The sequence below is a fragment of the Microcaecilia unicolor genome, chromosome 11 (genome assembly GCF_901765095.1).
Source record: "Microcaecilia unicolor chromosome 11, aMicUni1.1, whole genome shotgun sequence".
Lineage (NCBI taxonomy): Eukaryota > Metazoa > Chordata > Amphibia > Gymnophiona > Siphonopidae > Microcaecilia > Microcaecilia unicolor.
Genome location: NC_044041.1, coordinates 159,284,589 through 159,310,105, shown reverse-complemented (window position 1 = coordinate 159,310,105; position 25,517 = coordinate 159,284,589). Strand labels below are relative to the sequence as shown.

The 25,517-nt window shown below is 42.6% G+C and overlaps 1 protein-coding gene across 1 annotated transcript in view; it reads right to left on the bottom strand.

The window, feature by feature from the left end:
- BHMG1 (basic helix-loop-helix and HMG-box containing 1) overlaps positions 1–25,517 on the bottom strand; it is a 474,014-nt gene that overhangs the window by 258,906 nt on the left and 189,591 nt on the right. The window contains 1 exon segment of the mRNA XM_030219977.1: positions 12,407–12,667. Within this exon segment, the coding sequence (XP_030075837.1) occupies positions 12,407–12,667 (261 nt within the window).

The window sequence follows — 25,517 nt, the reverse complement described above, 5'->3', positions numbered from 1 at the left end:
TTGTTGCCACAGAATGTGGTAAATGCGGTTAGCTTAGTGGAGTTTTAAAAAGGTTTGGATGGCTTCCTAAAGAAAAAGTCCATAGACCACTATTAAATGGACTTGGGGAAAATCCACTATTTCTGAGATAAGCAGTATAGAATGTTTTGTACTTTTTTTGGAATCTTGCCAGGTATTTGTGACCTGGATTGGCCACTGTTGGAAACAGGATGCTGGGCTTGATGGACCTTTGGTCTTTCCCAGTATGGCAATACTTATGTACTTATGATTTTAGTACCACGGCAGACCCTTTATTGGACTGCAACCCTCCCAAATCACGGCAGCATGATTATGAGTATAAGGGGGTCAATTTCCTTGCCCATCAATTGGGGGTCTTGAACGTTTGGCGTTTCCACCCTCGGGAGAAAGATTATATCTTTTACTGTCACCTTCACAAGGTATACGCCAGACTCGATTATTTTTTGGTGTCTAGATCACTGTTTTCCAGGGTGGCTGGTGTAAAAATTTTGGTTCTACTGCTGTCTGATCATTCTCAGTAATGTTACTTTTCTCAATAGTGTCTGATTCCAACGACAGGGTGTGCAAATTTCCTATATGCCTATACAAAAACCTAAGATTTCAAGTCTATCTGAGACAGCATCGGTCGATTTAACAACAAACTAATGCAACATCTGATATTAGATCTACCATGTCCTGGGAGGCGTCCAAGACGGTGATGAGGGGGCATATTATTGATTACACAATGAGAATCTGAATGGCCTAGGAGGCCAAGATGCTTCATCTCTCTGGAGAGATTTGTTCTTTGCGCCATTCCCATCTGTCCCGCCTGGACGACATGACCAAACAACAGCTCACTGAAGACAGGAAACAAGCTGATGTCTTATTAAATGAGAGGGCATCTAACAACATTTAGTACCACTGTTATACTGGTGTGGTGGGAGGGCTTGCAAACTGCTCGCCAATCTGGTGCGCCCAAGTACAAAGCAACAGGGGGTAGAATAGATCACTGTATGAATGAGACTCCTAGACGAGGAGATCTGAGATGGTCTTTTTCACGGGCTTAAGATGCCGCAGCTCTCTATGGATCAGTTGCAGGTTTTGAATAAACCTTTAGTGAGGAGGAAATTAGAATATGCATAAAATGTTTTAAATTGGCTAAGGCCCTGATGGGTTTAGCCCAGAATATTATAACTTAATGGGGGGGATCTGGTGGCTAAACCCTTATGTGAATTGTACAATGACCTGGAGGAGCTGGAGAGTGAGAGCTAGTCAAATGTGGCTTATGTAGTGTTGTTACCTAAGCTGAGAAAGGACCCTGTACAGGTGGGTATGTATAGACCGATATCTATTCTGAACTCGGATGACAAATTGTTAGTGGCCATTACGGTGCGGCGCCTGAATAGTTATCTGCATACTCTTATCCACTCAAACCAAATGGGATTTGATCCTGGATGTTACGTCTCTATGAATTTAACTAAGGCTTTGTAGCCATCCATGAGTGTAAAGGGTCTTGATGTACCTCTGCTATAGTAGGCTTTGACATGGAAAAGCTATCCCCTGGGAGTACCAGTTTTGGGCACTCAGCAGGTACAGATTTGAGGGCTGTTTTTCCGCCTGGGTGAGGACTTTGTATATGAAACCAAAAGCCCGACTGTTGGTTAATGGAGCACTTACAAAAGACTTTGATCTACAACATGGTACCCACCAGGGATCTCCCTTACTTTTCTTACTCGCTATTGAACCTCTGCCTCTGGCAATTAAGATCTGGCAGTGCGAAGCTCTGCAGGGCATAGTGTATATAAATTCCATGAGTGAAAGGAAAGAGTATACTGGTAGGGCTTAGTTTAGCGGAGTTTAAAAAAAGGTTTGGACGGCTTCCTAAAAGAAAAGTCCATAAACCGTTATTAAATGGACTTGGGGAAAATCCACTATTTCTGGGATAAGCAGTATAAAATGTTTTGTACTTTTTGGGATCTTGCCAGGTATTTGTGATCTGGATTGGCCACTGTTGGAAACAGAATGCTGGGCTTGATGGACCTTTGGTCTTTCCCAGTATGGCAATACTTATGTACCATCTGCTAGGACAGAACAGAGAGATGAAAAAATGTTTTCAGAAATTAGGAAAGCTGGCAAATTGGGCAACATTATAATAATGGGTGGTTTCAAGTACTCCAATATTGGCTGGATAAATGCTACATCAGGGAGTGCTGGGAGGTAAAATTCTTAGGTATAATGATTGCTTTTTGGAGTAACTGGTCCAAAAACAGACAAGAGGGGGTATTATTTTAAATACAGTCCTTAGTGGAATGCAGGGCATAATATGAGAGGTAATGGTGCTGGATCTGATTTTGAGCTGATATCTGGAGTAAAGTCATTAAAAAAATCTACAGTAGCATTTAATTTTCAAAAAGGTGACTATGACTAAATGAGGAAAATGGTTAAAAAGAAGCTGAAAGGGTCCAGTACTAACCCATCATGGAAGCCCAGAACAGATGAATTGCAAGTATTAACAAAGATGGAAAGAAGAGAAAATGACAGCCAGTATGGCTAAAAGGTGAAGCGAAAGACTATTAGAACCATAAGAGCATCCATCAAATAATGGAAAAAGGATCCTAATGAAGAAAATAAGAACCAACAAGGTAAATGCAAAGCATTGATAAAGAAGGCTAAAACAGAATATGAAGAAAAACTTCAGGTACATCAGAAGCAGAAAGCCTGTGAGGGAATCAGTGGGACCATGAGATCATGAAGGAGCAAAAGTGGCACTCAGGGAGGACAAAGCCACAGTGGAGAGATTGAATGAATTCTTTACTTTGGTCTTATCTACCTGTACCAAAATGGTTTTTAAGAATGACAATGTGGAGAAAAGAAATCTTGGTGAACATGGAAGACATAATGAGCCAAATTGACAAGTTAAAGAGTGATAAATCACCTGAGCCGGATGGCATACACCCCAGGGTACTGAATGAATGCAAGCATGAAATTGCTGCTGTTAGTGATCTGTAACTTGTCGTAAAAAATCATCAGTAGTAGCTGAAGATTGAAGGGTGGCCAATGTAGAGCCAATTTTTAAAAGGCTTCCAAGGGTGATCCAGGAAATTATAGACCGGTAAGCCTGATGTCAGTGCCAGGGAAAATAGTGGAAACTATTATAAAGAATAAAATTACGGAACACATAGACAAACATGGTTTAATGGGACACAGTCAGCATGGGTTCAACCAAGAGAAATCTTGCCTCACCAATTTGATTCATTTCTTTGAAGGCATAAACAAACATGTGGGTAAAGTTGAGTTGGTTATGTATTGTATCTAGATTTTCAGACAGCTTTTAACAAAGTTCTTTATGAGAGACTCCTGAGAAAACTAAATAGTCATGGGATAGGAGGCAATGTACTTCTGTGGATTATGAATTGGTTATTGGAGAAAACAGAGGGTAGGGCCATTTTTATCAATATAGGAGGGTGAATAATGGAGTGCTGCAGGGGTCTGTACTGGGACTGGTGCCATTTAACATATTTATAAATAAACTGGAAAATGGAATGAATGAGGTGATTAAATTTCAGATGACACAAAAGTGTCAAAACACATGCAGATTTTATTAAACTGGAAGACTGCCCATCCAAATGGCAGATGAAAGTTAATGTGGACAAGTGCAAGTGATGCACATTGGGAAGAATAATCCAAATCACAGTTATAGGATGTTACTATCTACCTTAGGAGTCAGCACTCAAGAAAATGATCTAGGTGTCATTGTAGATAATAAGCTGAAATCTTCTGCCCAGTGTGTGGCATGGTGGCCAAAAAAGCAAACAGAATGCTAGGAATTATTACGAAAGGGATGGTAAATAAGACCAAGAATATTATAATGTCTCAGTATTGCTCCATGGTGTGACCTCATCTTGACTATTGCATTCAATTCTGGTCGTCGTATCTCAAAAAAGATATAGCGGAAGTAGAAAAAGTTCAAAGAGTGACCAAAATGATAAAGGAGATGGAACTCCTTCCATATGAGCAAAGGCTAAAGAGGTTAAGCCTTTTCAGCTTGGAGATGGCTGAGAGGGGATATGATTGAGGTCTATAAAATCCTGAGTGATGTAGAATTGGTAGAAGATAATTGATTTTTCACTCTTTCAAAAAGTATAAATACCAGGGGACACTCAATGAAATTAAATGGAAATACTTTAAAAACAAATAGGAGGAAATACTTTTTCACTCAAAGAATAGTTAAGCTCTGGACCTCGCTGCTGGAAAATGTTGTAACAGCAATTAGTGTATCTGGGTTTAAAAATGGTCTGAACAAGTTCCTGGAGGAAAGTCCATAGTCATCGAGATGGACATGGGGGATGCCACTGCTTGCCCCGTAATTGGTAGCATGGAATGTTGCTACTAATAGGGTTTCTGCGAGATACTTGTGACCTGAACTGGCCACTATTCGAAGCAGGACACTGGGCTACATGGACCATTGGCGAGACCCAGTATGGCTATTCTTATAGTGGTTGGTGGTCTTGAATGCAAACTTAGTATGTTTGCGGATGATATATTGCTTTTTATTTATTAATTTTAATATTATACAACTCATAAGAGTACCAGAAATACAGGACATAATAACACTCCAATATCCATATATAAACAGATAATTTCTTTTCTCATTCTATCGACCAAAAATAAAGTAATTTGATCCAAGATTTAAGAAAAAGGAAAGTAAAAAATTTACAATAAGTAAAATAAAATGCACTAGTTACTGCTACCAAAAAATGTCTCGCCTCTTAGCCTATCTAGCAGTGTCGTTTAATGATCCAATTGTTACATTAACATCCTCTTTAGAAACCAAAACATCTATCAACTGTTTAGGATCAAAAAACTGAAACATTTTTGTTTGATACACAATTCTACATATACAAGGAAATTTCAGAATGTAATTGGCTCCTATGGCCAGAGTTCTCTGGCGTAGTGCTAAAAAAGCACTTCACCTTTTTTGAGTTTCTCTCGCCAAGTCTGGACATATTCTTACTTTTGATCCAAAAAAAGTTGTTTGTAAGTGCCTGAACGAAAGTCTCAAAACCGCGGCTCAGTCCATTTCTAATGCAAAAACAACCAGTAAAGTTGTCCTCTGAGTTACAACCTCCAAAGAGGATTCTAGAAATGTCAGGTTCATGCCGTCTCCTCTATTAGGCTGAGAAATAGAACTCTCCACACTGTTTTTATTTGGCAAATACTGTGCCCGCACAATAGGGGGTAAGGATTCACTCGATATACCCAATATCTCAGTCAAATATCTTTTCACCATATCGATAGAGGAGATTAAGGGAGATCTGGGAAAGTTAGTACACCTCAAATTTAATCTTCTAGATTTATTTTCTAAGTATTCCAAACGTCCAGAGCCGGTGGTTGGGAGGCAGGGCTGGTGGTTGGGAGGTGAGGATAGTGCTGGGCAGACTTATACGGTCTGTGCCCTGAAGAGCACAGGTACAAATCAAAGTAGAGTATACACAAAAAGCAGCAAATATGAGTTATCTTGTTGGGCAGACTGGATGGACCGTGCAGGTCTTTTTCTGCCGTCATCTACTATGTTACTATGTATCATGTAACTCCTGTCCTTAATTGTAACTTGACTAAGGACTTCCAAAGTTTGTATTTTTTCTCCGATTTTCTCCAAATTAGAAACATTGTTAGTGATTGTTTGAGCTTGCTGGAGAGCTACGCTAGACAATAGCTTTATATCTGACGAATTTTTAACAGTTTGTTGTTGTAAAGAGGAATGTATAGCGGCAGTTAGGTCCCAGAGTGCTTCTAATGTCACCACGGGAGGTTTTTGTAATATACCCGCTTCTAAAGCCAAAGGGGGGGGCGTTAACAATTTGACTCAACGTACTCACGGTACCATCTTCCACCGTGGCTGTTCCTGAGCCCTCCAACGGTGAAAACAGGTTCCCTCGCTGCATTTGCCCTTCTCTTTCCGGAGAAACCAAGCAGACCTCGCTTCACCTTCCAATCCTCTTGGCTGCGGGGGCGCCGTGCGTTTGACAGGGCTAAATGAAACTCCGTCATCACTGCTGGCCAACCCACTAGCACCAGCCTCGATAGCAGGGGAAGAGACCCGATTTGGTCCCAGCAGCACTCCGAATTGCTCCAGTGTCGGCTGGTTCAGAAGATGGGTCCCACTCGGTGTAGAGGGATTCACCCGAGTTTTCCCTTTCTGTTTTCCCATACTTGGGAAATCAGTGCCTTCTATCCTGCTGTCCTCCGAGCAAACGAGCGCGTCTGGTGCAGCAAACTCGTCAAGCGGCCATCTTGGATCTGTGGCCTATATTGCTTTATCTAGACCAAGCTTCCCTACATCTGGAGCTCGCTTTCAACTGGTTCAAGACTTTGGGAAAATCTTGGGGCTTAAAGTTAACTGTGATGTCCGAGCTTTTACCGCTGGCATGGAGCAGGGTGGAACCGTAGCAGGCTGCTCTACTTATTCCTTCGGTTAAAAAAAAAAACCTTTATTTAGCAATATTCCTCAAAACCAATTCACAGGTCATGTACAAGTGCAATTTACTGGACCTATTGGAGAAAATTTAGAAATTATGGCTCGCATGGAAAGATCTTCCCCTATCTCTGGTGGGTAGAGTGACGCTGGTTAAGACGGTCTTCTTGTGTGATAGCTATAAAGGAATGGCTAAAGTACCTGCCATGACATGACCTGACCACCAGGGGGAGTTTTCCCAGGGAAGCTCAATGTAGTTGCACGTAAGAGGAGCCCCAAGAAGGGTGGGGTTGGTAATAGGCCATCCTTTAAAAAGGCACTTGTACAGGAGGTTAGAAGGGAAGGGGGGCCACCAGGAAGTAAGAAGGCTGAGGCTCGTAAGCAGTCTCCAAGGAGATGGACCAAAGCAGGCTGAAAACCCCCGGGATCAGACCCCAAAAAGAAGGTCCATAAAGAATGAGAACGAAGGATGCCAGAGAGAGAGAGAGGGGATCAAGTCAAGCTGGAAACCCCAGGGCCCGGTCACCGAAGGAAAGAATTCCTAAAGACCAGATACGGTATTTACCTGAATATTAGAAGACAGAAAATGCAACAGGAGGAATTTTTTGCTGTGGGCCCCAATGTGAAGAGAACATTGAGCCAGATTGAACTCAGTAATATTTGAACTAACAGCCGGGGGTGGAGGACAGGACTGTAAATTTAAAGTGAAGAGTTCTGTCCAAGGGGTGGTGGCTGCTCTAAACTGAGACCGAAGTCTCCTATAAAGTGGGCTCAGAAAAGAGACTTTTGATGAACTGTTTGCTAAAAGAATTCCCTGTTTGCATGATTGAGGAATGCAAAGGATGAGTAATTTGCTTAACAGGTGGCTAAATTCAAATATTTTGGTGAAACATGCTAGTACAGTATTGTGGTCCCCAGAAAAGGTGCCAGGAGGGTGCTCCACAAGTGTACAGAAACTCCAACCTTTTACTAAGAGAAACCTCAAAAGGGGGTTGGGAACAGGATGGCTGATAACTGAGGAGCAGTCACTCTGAGTGTAATGAGGGCCCTTATCCCTGAAGGTATGAGCAGCCATAAGGTGTTGCTGTGACCTTTCTTAGAAGTGAAGCTTTCAGGATGCTTCTGTAAATGTCCTGACTGAGGCCTCCTCAGAAGTTACTTCAAGAACTCTCCTGCTGACTAGTTGGAAAGGAGGGGAGCTCCTGATCTGCAGCACCCCCTGTCTAGAAGGAGGAAGCATCATGAGTGCACCTTCTTCAGGAGAGGAGAACATCACAGTTGGCTAAACTACTCTATCCTTTACAGACTATCCCGAGCTAGCTGAATCTTTCAGAACACTATCAGGTTCTTTATCTGGCGTAAAAGGGGTGCATCCATCGCCTTCTCAAAATTGGTCTCAGGGAGGCCTTGGATTCTTGGATATTAAATTGTATAATGTTGCAGCTTTGATATGCCTGGTTTTGTAGGGTGTCACGGGGCAGGTCAAGCCCACCCAGGAAGGGGTGGATGGAAAAATGGAGTACATCGTTTTCATTAGTTATATATGAAACCTAACTCTGTTACCAGATGTGCTTTACATTTGCAATTTTTAGGGCCGGTGTGTCTTGCTTGGCATTGGTGGTGCAGAAAACACAGCAAGGCTGTAGAGGCTTCTCTTCTTTTAAGCTAGAGAATGGCACAGGAGTGGGTAAAACCTTGGGAATGGCAGAAAATTTCAAAGTTTTACCGCAGGTGCAAACAGAGGTTATTTCCCCACCTTGTGAGAGTGGTAATAACCCTTGCACCTGTGGTAAAACAGATGCCTACCTTTTTACCGTCTGTTCTGCTCAAGTTGTTGTCGGCTGCTCGTTCCACTTCCTCCCAGGTTGCAGTACTATTAGCGTGCGCAGGCACGTACACGACACGCGCCCACCACAGTATGATGTCACTACTAAGAGAGGACCCCTTATTGGCCTCTCTTGAGTCTTCCTCTGTCTCACTGGTGCAAGAGTAGGAGACACAGTAGGGCAGCTTAGCAACTGAAAGGAAGGACTTGAGTCCCTGGGTTGCCTCTCCTTTGTCAGCAGCACTCGGCGCATGCAGGGAGGCAAGACAGCTGAGAGAGACCTCGTTTCCCTGCCTCAAAGACCCAGCCTGCCTCTTTTCTTCCTCCTCCTTCCCTAATCCTCAGGCTCATACCAAGCAAGTCTCTTCACTGAAGCCTGTGAGGGAAGAATCTTCAAGTTCATTGAGGAAGTGCTAGAGCTAGCATGAGGACAGTTTTATTCACACAGGGTGGCCCTTTCTGAAAGCCACTAAGCTGCTTAGTGCTTATTACAAAATGTCAGCATCCACGAGAACTTCAAGTGTAAGAAAGATTAGAAAATGAAGAGCATAGTTTGATGAAACTTGTCCAAGAGTTTTTTTTCTTTCATAACTGGGAATGTGAGCCACATGGCAGCTGCACCAAAATGAAACATATCAGGGCAGAGCGACAGATGTTTAAGGGATTCTTGGTTGTGCTGGACTGGTCAGATAACTGGATCAAAGACAAGAGTTTGTGTGTCCTTTTGATTATATGTGCTGTAGTAAACGCCGTGATGTGTGCTGTGGTAGACTTCCTGAAAGGCACATAATGGAAATATTTTCTTTTAAAATCGGGGGCTCGTAATTGAGAACAGAGGTCTATTCTAAATAAAATGATGTCTTGGATTATTACTGCATGCCACTGCAGTGCTTTGGCAATCCAGCTTCAGATGGCTAATATATTAATTTCTCTTTAGTGAAAATGTTGTCATGTAACACACCTTTTATGCTACCTCAGGCATCAACCCTTGACCACTTTAGGGTCCTCCTGACGCCTCAGAAACATGTATGTGTACGCTACTGTCTTGGAAACTTCTGATTTAGGAATTTCTTATTTTCAGAATGCCACTCAGAGGAACCCTACCTACAATGAGATTTTATACCAACTAAAATTTTATCTGTTCAGCATTGTTGCAATGCATGCATAACTCCATCCTAATGACTGGATGGGAGAAAAGAATTAAATGTGCTTGGAATTGTAGATGAATGATTAGAAAAATCAGTATTCATTATTGCTTGCTATGTGAATGAATACGCCATCACTGTTTCATTTTTGCTTGCTACCAGTCTAGTATTATTACATATTAAGGGCATTTGTTTTAATTCATTTATTCAGTCCTTACATGCACATGGTTCTGATTTTTAAACCCAAAGGTAAATCTTAAGGGTGGTTAAATAGTTAGGTATAAACTGAGTTGTTTCTGACTTTACTTGTTTTGGACTGCTTCTTTGGGTCCCTCCCTCCTACTAATCTGTATATCTGCTGTGTAGAATTTTTGAAGATGGAAATGTGAAACTAAGTTTTGGATGTACTCAAAGTCTATGGTTTGTTTACTTAAGTGTTGAAGTGTTTGTATATGGAATATGGATGCCTGTTGTGCACTCTGCATGAAACATAATGGCTATGATTTCTCTGAACATATGATGCAGCATCATTAAAAGACAGACTGATTTAAATGTTCAGTTGGGCATGCCACTGCTGCTAATCTCAACTTTATTTAACCATGTTTCAGACATATCCATCTTCTTGCTCCCATGATATAATTGAATCATATTATTCTATCTCACTGTATTTTCAAATATAAGGCACACTGAACCACCTGAGTTTGCTTGGGATAATGTGGGATGTAATAAATGAAGAAAAAAAAATCCTTTACCTCCACCTTTTAAGACACTGCCTAAACAGTGCCTATCTAACTGGTGATGGTACAAGAAAATAGGAAAGCAAGTTTGGTCCAGCAGTGATGATGACTAACTCAAAATAACCCATTCCTTTGCTGAGCTCTACCATTCTTGCTTAATATATCTATAACAAACTACAGATGTTCTATACTACTTTCTAACTAAAATCACAACTGTAACTTCACATAACTGCAAATTGTAAGCCACTTTGAACAGAAACTTGTTTTTGGAAAATAGAGGGATACAGGAATGCATAAATAAATAAATATCTATTATCTATCTATATATATATTGAGATAATTATTTTTACTTGCACCATTGGAATAACAACATTTTTCAATACTGTGCTTCCTTTAAGGCCCCCCCCAACCTTCCCATTTCCCAGTGTTGTACCTCTTGACAAACCAATTTACTATAGTCCCTGAGAATGTCAGGTAAGCCCAGCAAAGATCCCATCTCTCCCACTCACCATAAGAAAATTCACACTACCATAACAGCCCACTGATGCAAGACAGTGATCAGCAGCTGCATGTGCAGAAAAGCCTCGTCTACACTTGCAGTGGCTGGCACTCAAGTCCCTCCTGTTACTTAGTTTTATCTGTCTATATGTCCCACCTCTGCTATTAAGCTATTTTGATGAATGCTGTGTTGACATTGTAAGTAGCATACTATTCTAGGGTGTGTACTGCTTGAATATTTTATTACTTTGCCTATATCCAGGTTTTCTTGCTAACACCACCCTGGGTAAAATTTCTTTAAAAATGTAGTAAATAAACACTAAAAAAATAAATCTAAAACCCAACATTTCCTATGAGTTAAGGTAATAGAGGGGTGTAAGCTACGTCGAGCAGCAGGTGCAACACTTGCTGCCTTATTGGGCAGACTGGATAGAACTTACTGTTCTTCATCTACCATCATTTACTATATTACTATGTTCTATGTTTTAACCTGAACAGTATGCAGGTTAAAATATAGAACATTCTAGAAATATAACAATCAGTAGAGGCCGACTGAATTATGGTTTCGCCACCAAAACTGACCCGAAATCTGAACTCGGGTTCTTGCTGAAAATGCCAGTGCAGAAACTCTTTCCAACCCCCCCCCCCCCCCCCCAATGGGCTGCCCAACTACCTGTAGGCCCTCCCTAGGCCTACCGTTAAATGCCCTGGTGGTCTAGTGGTGCCCCCTGCCTTGAGCCACCCTGGCCTACCTTTTAAATGTCCTGGTGGTCTAGTGGCCTCTTCCATGCAACAGCGATACTCGGATGCTCTTGCCCCTGCTGGTTCCTCAGCCAAAATGGCTACTGAGACTGCTGTGGGAGGTCCCAGCAGCCATTTTAGAATTTGAACCAAAATGGTGCAATCTCCAATCTCAAAATGGTTCCTATCTCGAATTGGCTGCTGGGACCTCCCGCAGTCTGGTAAGGCTGCCACAGGAAGTCTTGGCAGCCATTTTAGCTGAATAGCCAGCGGGGACAAGAGCGACTGGGAATCACTGCTGCTCAGAAGAGGCCACTAGACCACAACGGTGTTTAAAGGTAGGCTTGGAGAGTCTTTTTTTTTTTGGGGGGGGGGGGGGGAGGGCAAAGGGGTTGTGGTTGAGGGGTGGCGGCTTGGGAAGACCTGCTCTCCGATGTGAAGGAGGGGGTGGGAAGGCATCGCTTTCAGTTTCAAATGAAACCAAGCTGAAAATTTTGGCTACTGATTTGGTTTTGGTTAGCCTCTAGGTTAAATACTCCCCAAGCCCCAAGGCACATGCCTACCTTTGGGTTTTAAAGGGAAATTCCATAAGTAGCTTCTTTTTCAAAATTGGCTTGCAAACCTTTGGGTACAAAATATTTTTGGGCCTGTAAAATGCCCACACCTGCTTAAAATTGCCCTCCTTATATATGGTTTATAGTTCAGGCCACAAAACTGATTTTGGTGCCCTCCTTTAAATGAGACAGAAGGAAACACATTGCACAAGATAGTTTTCCAACAAGAAAATGGATAGAAGGGGTAATAAGACAAACGACGATGTCAACGCCCTAAGGAGAGCAAGACAAAAAGAGCAAAGAAAAAAACTACACAGAATTTCTCTTGATGTGAGTTAGATGACAATGAATAAGATGAAAAGGCAATGCAAAGAAGGTGAAAACATTAAAAAAAAAAAACCCCAAAGAGAAACACAATCCTGAACCTGTTGGACAGAACAGAATACAGGGCTCCACCATCTCCAAAAGCGTGATACCCGTAGACTGGTGGAAATCTTGCATGGGTCTCTGCATTTCAAGCACAGAGTCTGCAGTGCTAGTTGAAAGAAGCTCATTTTTATAGGAAGGATTGACATGCAAGCCTCTCCATTCTTTGCTTTCGCCTGCATGTAAATCTTCTTCTCTTCGCTTTTTACACTGAGGAGCCTTCTCCAGGAGCAAGGAACCACGCAGCCTTTTGGGAGCTCCCTTCCGCTCTGCAGGATAATGCAGAAATAGCAAAGCATTTAGGAATTGTATTGTAATATAATTTAAACTGTCTTCAATTTGGAATGTAATCATGTATAAGGTAGAAAGCAATAGTAGTTTTCCAGATTTTATTATGCAAATTGGCTAATGTGAAAAGAAATATTTGATTTACTAATGGTGACCATGAATTACATTTAGCTGGTTTCTGGTCATGTCATGTAACATTAACCACAAGGACTGGAGAAGAAGCAGGGGACCCACCAGTAAATTAGCTTGCCTAAAGTACCTTGTAAAAGCCTTCACATCTTTGTACATTTTTAAAAATTCTGCTGTCTAAAAAATTAAAATTCAAAATACATTAAAAGTAGAAGTTTTGTTACACTGATTTACTTATCTGTATTCATTACATGATTAATAACTAGACATTCCAGACAAGTTACATAGCATCTAAAAGCTAAAATTACAGTTTACAATCAAATACAGTAATTATAAATAGAAACAAAAATATTGTCAGGTCCATTGTCTCTAAGGCCGTTTCAAAGGCTCATTAGCAGAGATGGACTGTAGCCTGATACTGACACATGGGACTCTTTATTTTCATATCAGTCCATTTTTTTTCTCTCACCTCCCCTCACCTATACCAGTGACCTAAAGGAATCCTGGTGGCTCATAAGCAGGATCAACCTCAAATTGGCCGCCAGGACCTCCTGAGGCAGTCTGACAAGGCTGCTGCGGAAATCCCTGCAGCCATTTTGGCTCAGAAACCAGTTGGGGCAAGAGCACCTGGGGATTATTCTTGCCTGGGAGAGGCCACTAGATCAGCAGGGGATTTAAAGGTAGAACCAGGGAAGGCCTTTGGATGGTGGGAGAGTGAAGGGGTTGTGGCCAGGGTTTGTGTCTGTGTGCATATGGCAAGCTGGCTCAGGAAGACCTGCTCTCTGTCAGGGTGGGGGGAGAAAGTGGCACCCTGAAAGGACCCCCTTTCTTCCTCTCTGCTTTTTTGGTGGCAACACAGCTCTCATGCATATACCATTGGTGCTTCCTGGTACAGCAGCATTTGGCCCACTGAGGCATACCTGAAAGCCCAAGAGGCCAATCCAACCTACAGGATACTAGACCCCGTCTTAGGCTGCATCCATTCCAGGAGTAAGATTTGTTAGTCTCCATATTTTGTTCTACATGCCTCAAAAGAAGTTCTTCCCACAAATAAATGCAATCATACATTGCAACAGTTTTGTCATTTAAATTCCAACTCCCGACAGTCCTTACAGTTTTCCACACTGCACTCTCTAAATGGCTATCATTGTTTCCTTTTGCAAAGTACCAGCAGTCACTAGTGTTCAACTTTGCTAACCTTTCGTAGTAGCATAGCAGACTCAGGAGCCCTTTTAATGAAGTGCAGTAAGTTTTTGTACTTACCACAGCTGAACTAAAAGTTATGGTGTGGTGAGTGTAAAGCCCATGAAGAAAATGTAGGGGACACGCCCAGCACCTATCCTGCATTTACTACACAAGGTAGAACCTTACTGCATGGACACATTACATGCAAGGATAAACCTTAGGGGTATTACTTTGAGATTACCACTAGGGGTCATCGACACCATTTTGAATCTGATGCAAAAGTGGAGGGGGACCATTCCCACCCTAGGCCACTAGATTATTAAGTAAACCTCAGGTAAGTACTGGGGGGGGGGGGGGGATGATTCAGGGGGTCAGACGCTGTGCTATGGGAAGGGTTTATGCTTGGAGACAGTGTTTGGTACTGTGTGTGTCGGGGAGAGGGCAGACAAGAGGTGAAAGCTATGTGTTGGGGAGGTTGAAACAGAAAAGTGGGGTCGCACCACCACTGCCTGTCTCATTTATGCAGTGGCCATGCTAGTGGACTGCTAGTAGTGTGGTTGCACCAGTGGCATAGCTAGGTGGGGCGCCAGGGGATCGGCTGCTCCCCCAAACGGAGTTCTGCCGGCGCCTATTTTATTCATCCTGTTGCAGTGAAAATGTGCGCTGGTGTAAGTCCGCTCTCGCTCCCCCCGCGCCGTCAACTTGCCACATCCTGGCTCCGCTTCTGGGTTGCACATAATGCCACCTCTTAAAATAGTGTTAAGCACACCCGCAATAGTGGCAGTTGTGTCAGCTAACATACTGCACTGACCCATGCAATGTCATAGCTGGCCACTCTGCCCCTACCACACCCATGACCCATCCCTACTCAAATTAGGCAGCTAAAACAGGTTAAAAAATTTTTGTTTACCATGCTGGCTAGTTTTAACCCATGGTAGCTGTTAGTACAGCTGGGCAGTAAAACTCATGCTAGCTGCTTAACACAGCTTGGTAAAAGGGAACCTTTCGCTATTAACCTCCTCCAGCAAGAAAGTTAAGTTACTTATCCGTAGCAGGTGTTCTCCTAGGACAGCAGGCATATATTCTCACATGTAGGTGATGCCATCCATGAAGCCCTGTGTGGACACTGCCACTTTAAATCTTTGAGGCAGTGCCCCCACCATGCATACAAGGGTGCTTTCCTGCCCGACAGACACTCGAGCACGGGACCAACAGTACAGTACTAAAGCCAAGATGACAACTCCAAGGAGGTCCTCAGAGAACACCTGCTACAGGTAAGTAATTGAGCTTTCTCAAAGGACAAGCGAGCATAATATTCTCCCATGTGAAACTCAACAGCTACCAGGATCATGATTATAAATGAATTTTTGGCAACTACCGTAAGTAATCAGTGTGCCTGGTTGAAAAACTTATACTTGGTGCCGGCAGGTATAGTTAATTTTCAAGTTGTTTTGTATCAGAACTAGATTATTGTAATGTAATTTATGCAGAGATATCAAAGGCAAATTTTAAGCACTTGCAAACACTGCAAAATACTGCTTTTAGGCTACTTGAGAATATTAGAAAATATGTTCATATTACACCTTTATTTCTGAAATATCACTGGTTACCAGTGGCCTTTAGAGTACAGTTTAAAATTTTAGCATTCATTCATAATTTATTATTTCTATAACTGAGGTATTTACATGCTTTGACTATTCCTTATACACCAGCTAGGTTCTTAAGATCCATGCAGGACCAGAGATTTGTGGTTCCATCTGTTAATAGGACCAGGTTATGCTCCACTAGAGCAGGGGCATTTTTATATTTGGCCACGTTCTTGTGGAATCAGCTCCCAAATTATATATGTTTGTAAGAAACTTTTATGAAATTTAAAGTTGCATTGAAAACTTTTTTTTTATTTAAAGAAGTGTTTAATTTAGATATTTGTAGGGAGGGTATGGTACACTAGGGTCTTTGAGGATAATTTAATTGAATGCTTTGATTGTGTGTGCTTTGTGTGTATAGATAGTTCTTTCCTATCAAGAATTTGGTACACTTTTATTTCTTTGTTATGTTAAGAATATTTTATTGCATTGTAAACAGCTTTGGTCTTTCACAGTTAAGCAGTATATTCAATATTAATAAACAAACATAGTAAAATATTCTGTAGGACTGCTTGTCCAAACCGGTTATACCACCTAGAATGCTGCTCCAGACAGCAGTGATGGTGTGGACAGAAGACCTTGCAAATTTCTTCAATGGAGGCAGAGTGGAAATTGGCTATTGAAGCCGCCATGGTTCTTACACTGTGCACAGTGACCCAGCCATGAAGAGTCAGCCCAGCCTGAACGTGTGGAGATATAGAGGGGCAAAATCGAACACGAACGCCCATCTCCATAGGCGTCTATGTTCGAGAACGGGTACGTGAAGGGGCGGGACAGACCGTATTTTCGGAAAAAATGGGTGTTCATCTTTTTTTTTTTTATAATACGGTTTGTGCCGGGCAAATGCATCGGATTTGTGCGGATTTGAGCTGGGCGGTTTCATTTTCCAGCGATAATGGAAACCGAAGGCGCCCAGCTCAAAAACAAACAATTCCAAGGCATTGGGTCGTGAGAGGGGCCAGGATTCGTAGTGCACTGGTCCCCCTCACATGCCAGGACACCAACCGGGCATCCTAGGGGGCACTTGTAAAAACTAAAAAAAAATACCTCCCAAGTCCATAGCTCCCTTCCTTTGGGTGCTGAGCCCCCAAACCCCCCCCCCCCAAAACCCACTGCCCACAACTCTACATCATTACCATAACCCTTATGGCTGAAGGGGGGCACCTACATGTGGGTACAGTGGGTTTTGGGGGCGGTTTGGAGGGCTCCCATTTACCAGCACAAGTGTAAGAGCTAGGGAGGGATGGGCCTGGGTCCACCTGCCTGAAGTGCACTGCACCCACTAACAACTGCTCCAGGGACCTGCATACTGCTGTCATGGAGCTGGGTATGGCATTTGAGGGTGGCATACAGGCTGGGAAAAAAAGTTAACAACAGTTTGTTATTTTATGGTGGGAGAGGGTTAGTGACCACTGGGGGAGTCAAGGGTGATCATCCCCGATTCCCTCCGGTGGTCATGTGGTCATTTAAGGTACTTGGTGGTGGAAAAAAAGGGTCCAATAATCCGACCCAAATTCATGGTAAAAACGCCTTTCTTTTTTTGATTATCGGCCGAGGGCGCCCATCTCTCCTCGGCCGATAACTACGCCCCAGTCCCGCCTTCACCACGTCTCCGACACGCCCCCGTCAACTTTGCCCGTTTTCGCGACAGGTTGCAGTTGAAGACACCCAAAATCGGCTTTCAATTATACCGATTTGGGCACCCACGGGAGAAAGGCACCCATCTCCCGATTTGGCTCGAAATCTGGGCGCCCATCACTTTCGAAAATAATGCGGATAGTCAGTCAGACAAGCAGATATAGTAAATTTGATGATGGGTATCCCTAATCTGTTAAGATCAAATGATACAAAAAGCTGGGAGGACTTCCTATGAAGTTTTGTATGCTCCAAATAATATGCTAGAGCACGCTTGTGGTCTATAGTGCTGTTCATCCAGGATGAGAGTGTGATTTAGGGAAGAAGACAGGAAGTACAATAGACCGATGGAGATGGAACTCCAATACCATTTTAAGAAGGAATCTCGGGTGGGTTTGAAGTACAACCCTGTCATGGTAGAACCTGGTGTAAGGTGGGTCTGCCACAAGGGCTTGAAGTTTGCTTACTCTTCTGGCAGAAGTAAGAGCTATCAAGAACACTACCTTATATGTGAGGGACATCAGAGAACAGGAAAGAAGTGGTTCAAAAGGAGGTTTCATAAGAGCTGTGAGGATGATATTGACATCCCAAACCACAGGAGGTAGTTTGATAGGAGGTTTAGTATGAAATAAACCTTTAATGAATCTTACTATCAAGGGAAGAACAGAAACTGGTTTATTATCAACTTTGATGTGAAATGAGCTAATGCCACTGACATGTATTCTGGCTGAGTTAGTTTTGAGGCCAGAACACAAGATGGGGGAGGTACTCTATAAGGGTTTGCAGAGAGTTTCTAGTAGGGTTCAGTGCTCTGGCTGCATGCCACAGAGAAAATCTTTTCTACTAGAGAAAACATTTCTGTGTAGGTTTCCTGGAAGCTCGGAGTATCATAGAGAATAAGTCAGGAAAGTTTAAGGAATATAAATTTATGTCGAGTCTGGATGAAGGAGGAACCCTTAATTCTGTGTTACTAGTGTTGGAAAAAGATCTAAACCTCAATAGTTCCTTGGACGATAACTCTAAGAGAAAACAGAACCAGATTTGATGCCAGCCAATAGGGAACAATTAAAATCATGGTTCCTTGGTCTCTATGTAGTTTGAGAAGAGTTTTCTCTATGAGAGGTAGTGGTGCACCCGATGCTAATGCTGCTGCAGGTTCTGCATCAAGTGCCGAATCTCCTGACATGTTTGATGCGGATGCTGGTGTTGATGCAGAACCACACTGGATTTTGTGGGCTTTAAGAGTCCTTTCTTGCATACGCAGGCAGAGGCTACACTGTATATCTCAGTGCTCCAGACCCAAGCACTGAACACACCAGTTATGGGGGTCTGTTCCTGAAACAGTCCCATTGCATCAAGTACACTTCTTAAAGCCACTCGGCACCCTTGAGGACATGGAGGGAAAAACAGCCGATGCAAGGCAAAAGGCTCCATGGCCCAGGGAGCTCAATTAGTCTCATACCCGAAAATGGTTGATGTTTCCCAGGTCACGGAAGGGCTCAGCGGCCTCAAAGGCCAAAAATGAAAATATGAAATGAATACATTGATGAAAAATATGAAATGAATACACTGAACAAAAGAAATACAGAAAAGAAAAATATGGAAAAAAATCCTTGAAAAGGGAAGGCACCAAAAGTTTGATGTGCTGAGGAGAAATTAGAACAACCTCCTCTCTGCTCTCTGGAAAACTATAGACTGCTGGTCCTGCGTTCGAAAGTCGGGTGGTAAAAAATCTGCGCATGTGTGGTGGGGGCACTGTCTGAAAGATTTAAAGTGACAGTGCACTCGACAGTGTCCGCACTAGGCTCCATGGATGACATCACACACATGAGAATATTATGCCTGCTTGCCCTTGGAGAACATCTGTAACTCAGTTAAACTTTAGGTGCCCTTGCATTATGTTCATGTGTTTGAATATGTTTTTCTTACCCAGCTAGTTCCCTTTGGTATGGAGGTGACTATAAACGTTGAATTAAATTAAGAGAAAAGCAAAGCATTTCCCTCCACATATTCTTTAAAAAGTTCACAAAGTATATCAAAGGCATAAACTCTCAGGTTTTCTTGGAACAGTTCATAAAGTACAACAAAAGCACTTACCCCACATTGATCCTTAAGGTTCTCTCCACTGGGTGTACCAAACCTTAATTATGTGCCCATCTTCTTTATTCAGAGTACCTGTGTTTCTAGATCCTTCTCTTTTGGCTCCCAGGCTGCAAATGACTCCAGGGCCAGGACCACCCATTTATGGCAGCTGTTGCAAGACCGCCCTACTCACAAAGCCTTGCCCCTCAGAGCTCTATTGGTTCTCAAGTTGTTGCTCAACTATCTTGCTCAGAGTTTTAAAACAATTGCTCCCCAGTGATTTCCAACTATAACCCTCACAAGTGTGCTGTCAGTTTCCAATTCCTTCACAAAATATACAATTAAAAACAAAAAACACAATCACTGACAAATATATGAATCCACTCTAAATAACACAAATACATTGAACATCCTTGCCATCATTCTTACCCACCTCAACTTGTGAGACTGTTCTAGCATGTTACTTCATGAAACATTCTCTCCAAATGCCTCAATAAAAAGGAACAATTTCAATTTATGATATCTGGAGACCTTTAAGGTTCTGCTTTATGAGGGTAATTCTGTAACAGGGCCCCAATATGTAGGTACCTACTTTTCTTTATAAAATACAGGTGTAACAGTTCAGATATATGTGTATAATTTAGGTGTTATCACTTACATCAGCAGTAGAGCTGGAGTAAATGCTCACATCTAAATGTTGCGGATACATCCTTAGCTTATAGTCTAATATAATAATTTGCTCCTCCAACATTCCAATGTGTCTCACTGGGATCGTAACCACCTGCTGACATCACTCCTCCAATGTTCTCCTCCAACGTTCCAATGTGTGTCACTGGGACTGTAACCACCTGCTGACGTCACTCCTCCAACGTTCTCCGTCCCCCCTCCCTCCCAGTTCCATGGGACCCTGGAACTGGGAGGGAGGGACGGACGGAGGGACAGAGGGAGGGGGACCCTGGAAATAGGAGGGAGGGATGGGGACACTGGAACTCGGAGGGAGGTGGAGGGGGCAGGGGAGAGATACTGCACATGGATGGATGGAAGGGGCAGGACACAGAGGACGTTGCCTGCATATGGATAAATGCAGGGGAGAGAGCATAATGCAGGGGAGGGAGGGGACCCTGAAACTCGGAGGGAGGCAGGGAGGGGACGACCCTGGAACTCAGAGGCAGGGAGGGAGAGAGGGGACGACCCTGGAACTCAGAGGCAGGGAGGGGGACAACAACCCTGGAACTCAGAGGAAGGGAGGGGGGGACCATGGCACACACTCTCATGCTCACACACACACTCGCACCCAGTCTCACTCTCTCTCTCTGTCACACACACTCGCACATTCACTCTCTCTCTCTCTCACACAGTCACTCTCACACACACTCTCTCAAACATACACACTCAGAGGAAAACCTTGCTAGCGCCCGTTTCATTTGTGTCAGAAATGGGCTTTTTTTTTTCTTACTAGTATTCTATAAGTTACACGAGTGAGTCCCACCCAGTCTCCACTCATGTGTATGCCTACTTGTAAAATACACACTATATAACAAATATCTATATTTACAGAACAGCACTTAGGCAGAATTTTGGCATGTACATGCATATGTGCACATATTTGTGTGTATATGCTAGTACTCTACAAATGTAAAGAGCATGTAAACTTTAGCATCTATTTTATAGAATTACCACATATACAGAAAGCAGAGATATCTAGTAGCTCTACTAAAATACTCGACTTTTGAGTTGTAAATGTCCCCTCCCTTTCCAGAACATGGGGAGGGCTCTCCTGGAAGTAATGGCAGGAAGAGACCCCCCCCCCCCCAGTCTGGAGAGAAACTGGTCCCAGCCCTTTGTGAATTCTTTTGTCTTTGGCTCCTGCTTCCCTGGACACTGTACTGCTGAGTAAGAGGAAGAAAATATTTAGACAGCCCAGCCATAGTTTCATTTCAGGAGAAAAGGAGTAGTTAGAAGAGACCGGGTTGCATGAAGGTATAAGCTGGAATGGGAAACCAGCCCACCACCACTTCTAAAGAGGAGGATAAAGGAGTAAAGTAGGAGGAGAAACGGGAGAACTGAAGATCCTGGTCCTGATAAAGAAGGGGACATGGAGAATGTCTCTGGAATCTACAAAGAAACTGACAGTGGTGCTGCCATAGGGGGAAAAATCCAGCTCAGAGAGAGCACGATAAAGTAGCCAACCTTTGATCGACTGCCACTCCATATCCCCCCATAAATCCACCTCCATCCCCTCCCTTGTCCCCCTCCCAAAAGTGATAATCTTGCAGCTTCACTCTCCTCTTCCAACCTTCCCTCCATGACACAATTGCTGAAGATGTAACATAGTAATGTAGTAGATGTCGTCAAATAAAGACCTGTACGGTCCTTCCAGTCTGCCCAACAAGATAAACTCATTACATATGATATGTATACCTGTTCTTGATTTATCCTTGCCATTTTTAGGGCATAGACCATAGAAGTCTGCCTGGCACTGGCCTTGTTCTTAAATGTCTGAAGTTGTTGTCAAAAGCCCCAGAAAAGCTCCTCTCCGCCCATTCAAATCTATTTCAGCCTCCATCAGGGCACAGACCATACAAGTTAGCCCAGCACTGGCTTTCCTACCTAATCTCCCCTAATCTTGTTTGGATTTGATCTTTCTAAACAAGATTCCTTTGTGTCTGTCCCACGCATTTTTGAATTCCGTTAATGTTTTCATCTCTACCACCTCCCGAAAAGAGGGCATTCCAAGCATCTACCACTCTTTTTCATCTCTACCACCTCCCGCGAGAGGGCATTCCAAGCATCTACCACTCTCTCAGTGAAAAAAATACTTCCTGACATTATTCTTGAGTCTGCCCCCTTTCAATTTCAATTCATGCCCTCTAGTTCTAACACCTTCCCATCTCTGGAAAAGGTTTGTTTGTGAATTACTACCTTTCAAATATTTGAACGTCTGTGTCATATCACCCCTATTTCTCCTTCCCTCCAGGGTATACATGTTTAGGTCAGCAAGTCTCTCCCTGTACATCTTGCTACGTAAAACTCCTACCATTTTTGTCGCTTTTCTCTGAACCGCTTCAAGTCCTTTTACATCCTAGCCTTCAAAACTGAACACAATACTCCAAGTGGGGCCTCACCAATGACTTGCACAGGGGCATCAACACCTCCTTTCTTCTGCTGGTTACACCCCTCTCTATGCAACCTAGCATTCTTCTGGCTGCAGCCACTGCCCTGTCAAACTGTTTTGTCACATTGAGATCTTCAGCTACCATCACCCCAAGGTCCCTCTCCTGAGTTGAACTTATTATTATTTATTGCATTTGTATCCCACATTTTCCCACCTATTTGCGGGCTCAGTGTGGCTTACAATACATTGTGAATGATGGAAATACAATTTGTTACAGTACGATTATGGGTTACATTGTGAAGAGTTATAGGAAGACAAAGTCCAAGTCAAAATATCATTTGGGGAATAGAACAATGGAATGTAACAATGGGGAAATGATAGGGCGATAGAACAATAGCAAGAGAACATTCAGGTATAACAATTTTATCTGTGGGTAGAGTTTTAAGTGTGATGAAAATACGGGGAAGAGAATTCAGAAGAGAGTGTATTGATGCATTTCTATTAGTGTGTATGGACTTCATGTGTTTTGATCCTTGCAATAAATTTTCTCAAAGAGATGAGTCTTCAATAGTTTGCGGAAGTCGGTTAATTCGTAGATCGTTTTCAGGTTGCGTGGTAGTGTATTCCAGAATTGCGTGCTCATGTAAGAGAAGGTTGATGCGTGCAGTACTTTGTATTTTATGCCTTTGCACTTAGGGAAGTGGAGATTGAGGAAAGTTCGGGATGATCTTTTAGCGTTTCTGGGTGGCAGGTCTATTAAATCAGACATGTATGCAGGGGCTTCACCGTGAATGATTTTGTGATCTAAGGTGCATACTTTAAAAGTGATACATTCCCTGAGTGGGAGCCAGTTGAGTTTCTCACATAAGGGTTTTGCACTTTAGTATTTTGGTTTTCCGAAGATGAGTCTAGCTGCTGTATTCTGGGCTGTTTGAAGTTTCCTCAGTATTTGTTCTTTGCAGCCTGCGTATAGTGAGTTGCAGTAGTCCAGATGACTGAGTACGAGAGATTGCACTAGGTTGTGGAAGACAGATCTTGGAAAGAATGGTCTTATTCTTTTCAGTTTCCACATGGAGTAGAACATCTTTTTGGTTGTGTTGTTCGCGTGAGTCTCAAGTATTAGGTGGTGTCAATAGTGACTCCAAGGATTTTTTAAGTTTCTGAGATTGGCAGATTTAGTTTAGGTGTGTTAATAGCGGTAAATTTATTCGTGTTGTATTGGGAGGTAAGTATGAGGCATTGAGTTTTTTCTGGCTTCAGTTTCAATCGGAATGCATCTGCCCAGGTGTTCATGATGTATAGACTTTGGTTGATTTCGTTGGAGATTTCTTTAATGTCTTGTTTGAAAGGAATATATATCGTTACATCATCGGCATATATGTATGGGTTAAGGTTATGGTTTGATAGAAGTTTTGCCAAGGGGATCATCATTAGGTTGAAAATAGTTGGTGAGAGGGGGGATCCTTGCGGTACTCCACATTCAGGTGTCTATGCAGCAGACGTAGTTGAATTTGATGTGACCTGATATGCGCGTAAGGTTAAGAACCCCTTAAACCAGTTTAGGACATTGCCTCCGATGCCAAAATATTCAAGTATGTGTAATAGGATTCCGTGGTCAACCATATCAAAGGCACTTGACATGTCAAATTGTAAGAGGAGTATATTGGTGCCGGTTGCAATCATTTGTTTAAATTTGGTCATTAGGGTAATTAATACTGTTTCTGTGCTGTGATTTGACTGGAATCCTGATTGGGCATCATGCAGTATTGAGAACTTGTTAAGATAGTTTGTGAGTTGTTTGGTTACCATCCCTTCGGTTATTTTGGTTATTAGTGGTATAGATGCTACTGGTCTGTAGTTAGTTATTTCGCTTGCGTTTTTCTTTGTGTCTTTGGGTATTGGGGTGAGTAAAATTTTTCCTTTGGGAAAAGTCCGTTTTGCAGCATGAAGTTCACGTGGTTCGTTAGGTGTATTATGAATTGTTGAGGAACTGATTTCATGAGGTTGTTTGGGCAGATATCTAGTTTGCATTGGGATTTGGTGAATCATTTCAGTGTTTTAGAGATGAGGTCTTCTGATAGTAATTCGAATTCGGTCCAGATCCTGTCTGCTGGATATATACCAATCTCTCCTCTCCTATCTGATACATCTCTTTTGTATTTCTGCACCCCAAGTGCCCAAGAGAATCCACCAAAATGAAGAACTCTGACATCTCACAAGAAACCACAAAGGTGTAGAAAGAAAAGGGTGGGAAGCTGACCACGGATACCAAAGACTGGAAACAATGGAATTAAAAGCAAAAAAACGTTTATTGAGAAAAGACTCGACACAAACATTGTGGTTCGGCCGCATATATATATATATAAAAAACAACAAAATTATATATATATATATATATATATATATATATATATATATATATATATATATATATATAGTGCACTCCATTTAACTGCATGTCGGAGAAGCGCATGCTCCGTTTAACTGCATGCTGTACTTCGGTCTCATTTTTGGTGCCATCAATTTCTATGGGGACAAACTTCGGTTTAGTGCACCACTGATAAGTGCAAGATTCGCTTACATGCATGGTTTAAGACCGCTCCTCTGCAGGGAAGACTCCGCATAAGCGCGCGCACGGAATATGGAAGCCGATTGGCGCGTGAAAACCAACGAGATTTCAAATTTACCGCCCCTTTAGCTGCCACAGGCAGAATACGCGAAAGAATGTTGTTAGAGTGTACACTGGGTCGTCGTCATGGTGGTGGAACTGTAAGATTTTAACACTGGCTGAACGAATAGAAGTTCTTTAAAAATTAGAAAACAAAGTCAAGCATCTATTGCTAAAGAATTTTGGTGTCAATTCCAGTCAAATTTCACGTATCTTGAACAGAAAGATCAGCTTCTGGAAGACTGGCAAAACAATACAAATCCACAATGGAAATGAAAACAGGCGGGAAAAGCTCAGGAGATAGAAGATGCTCTTCTTCGGTGGTTTTCAAAAGTCAGAAGCAGACAGTTTCCTGTTAGTGGTCCACTGCT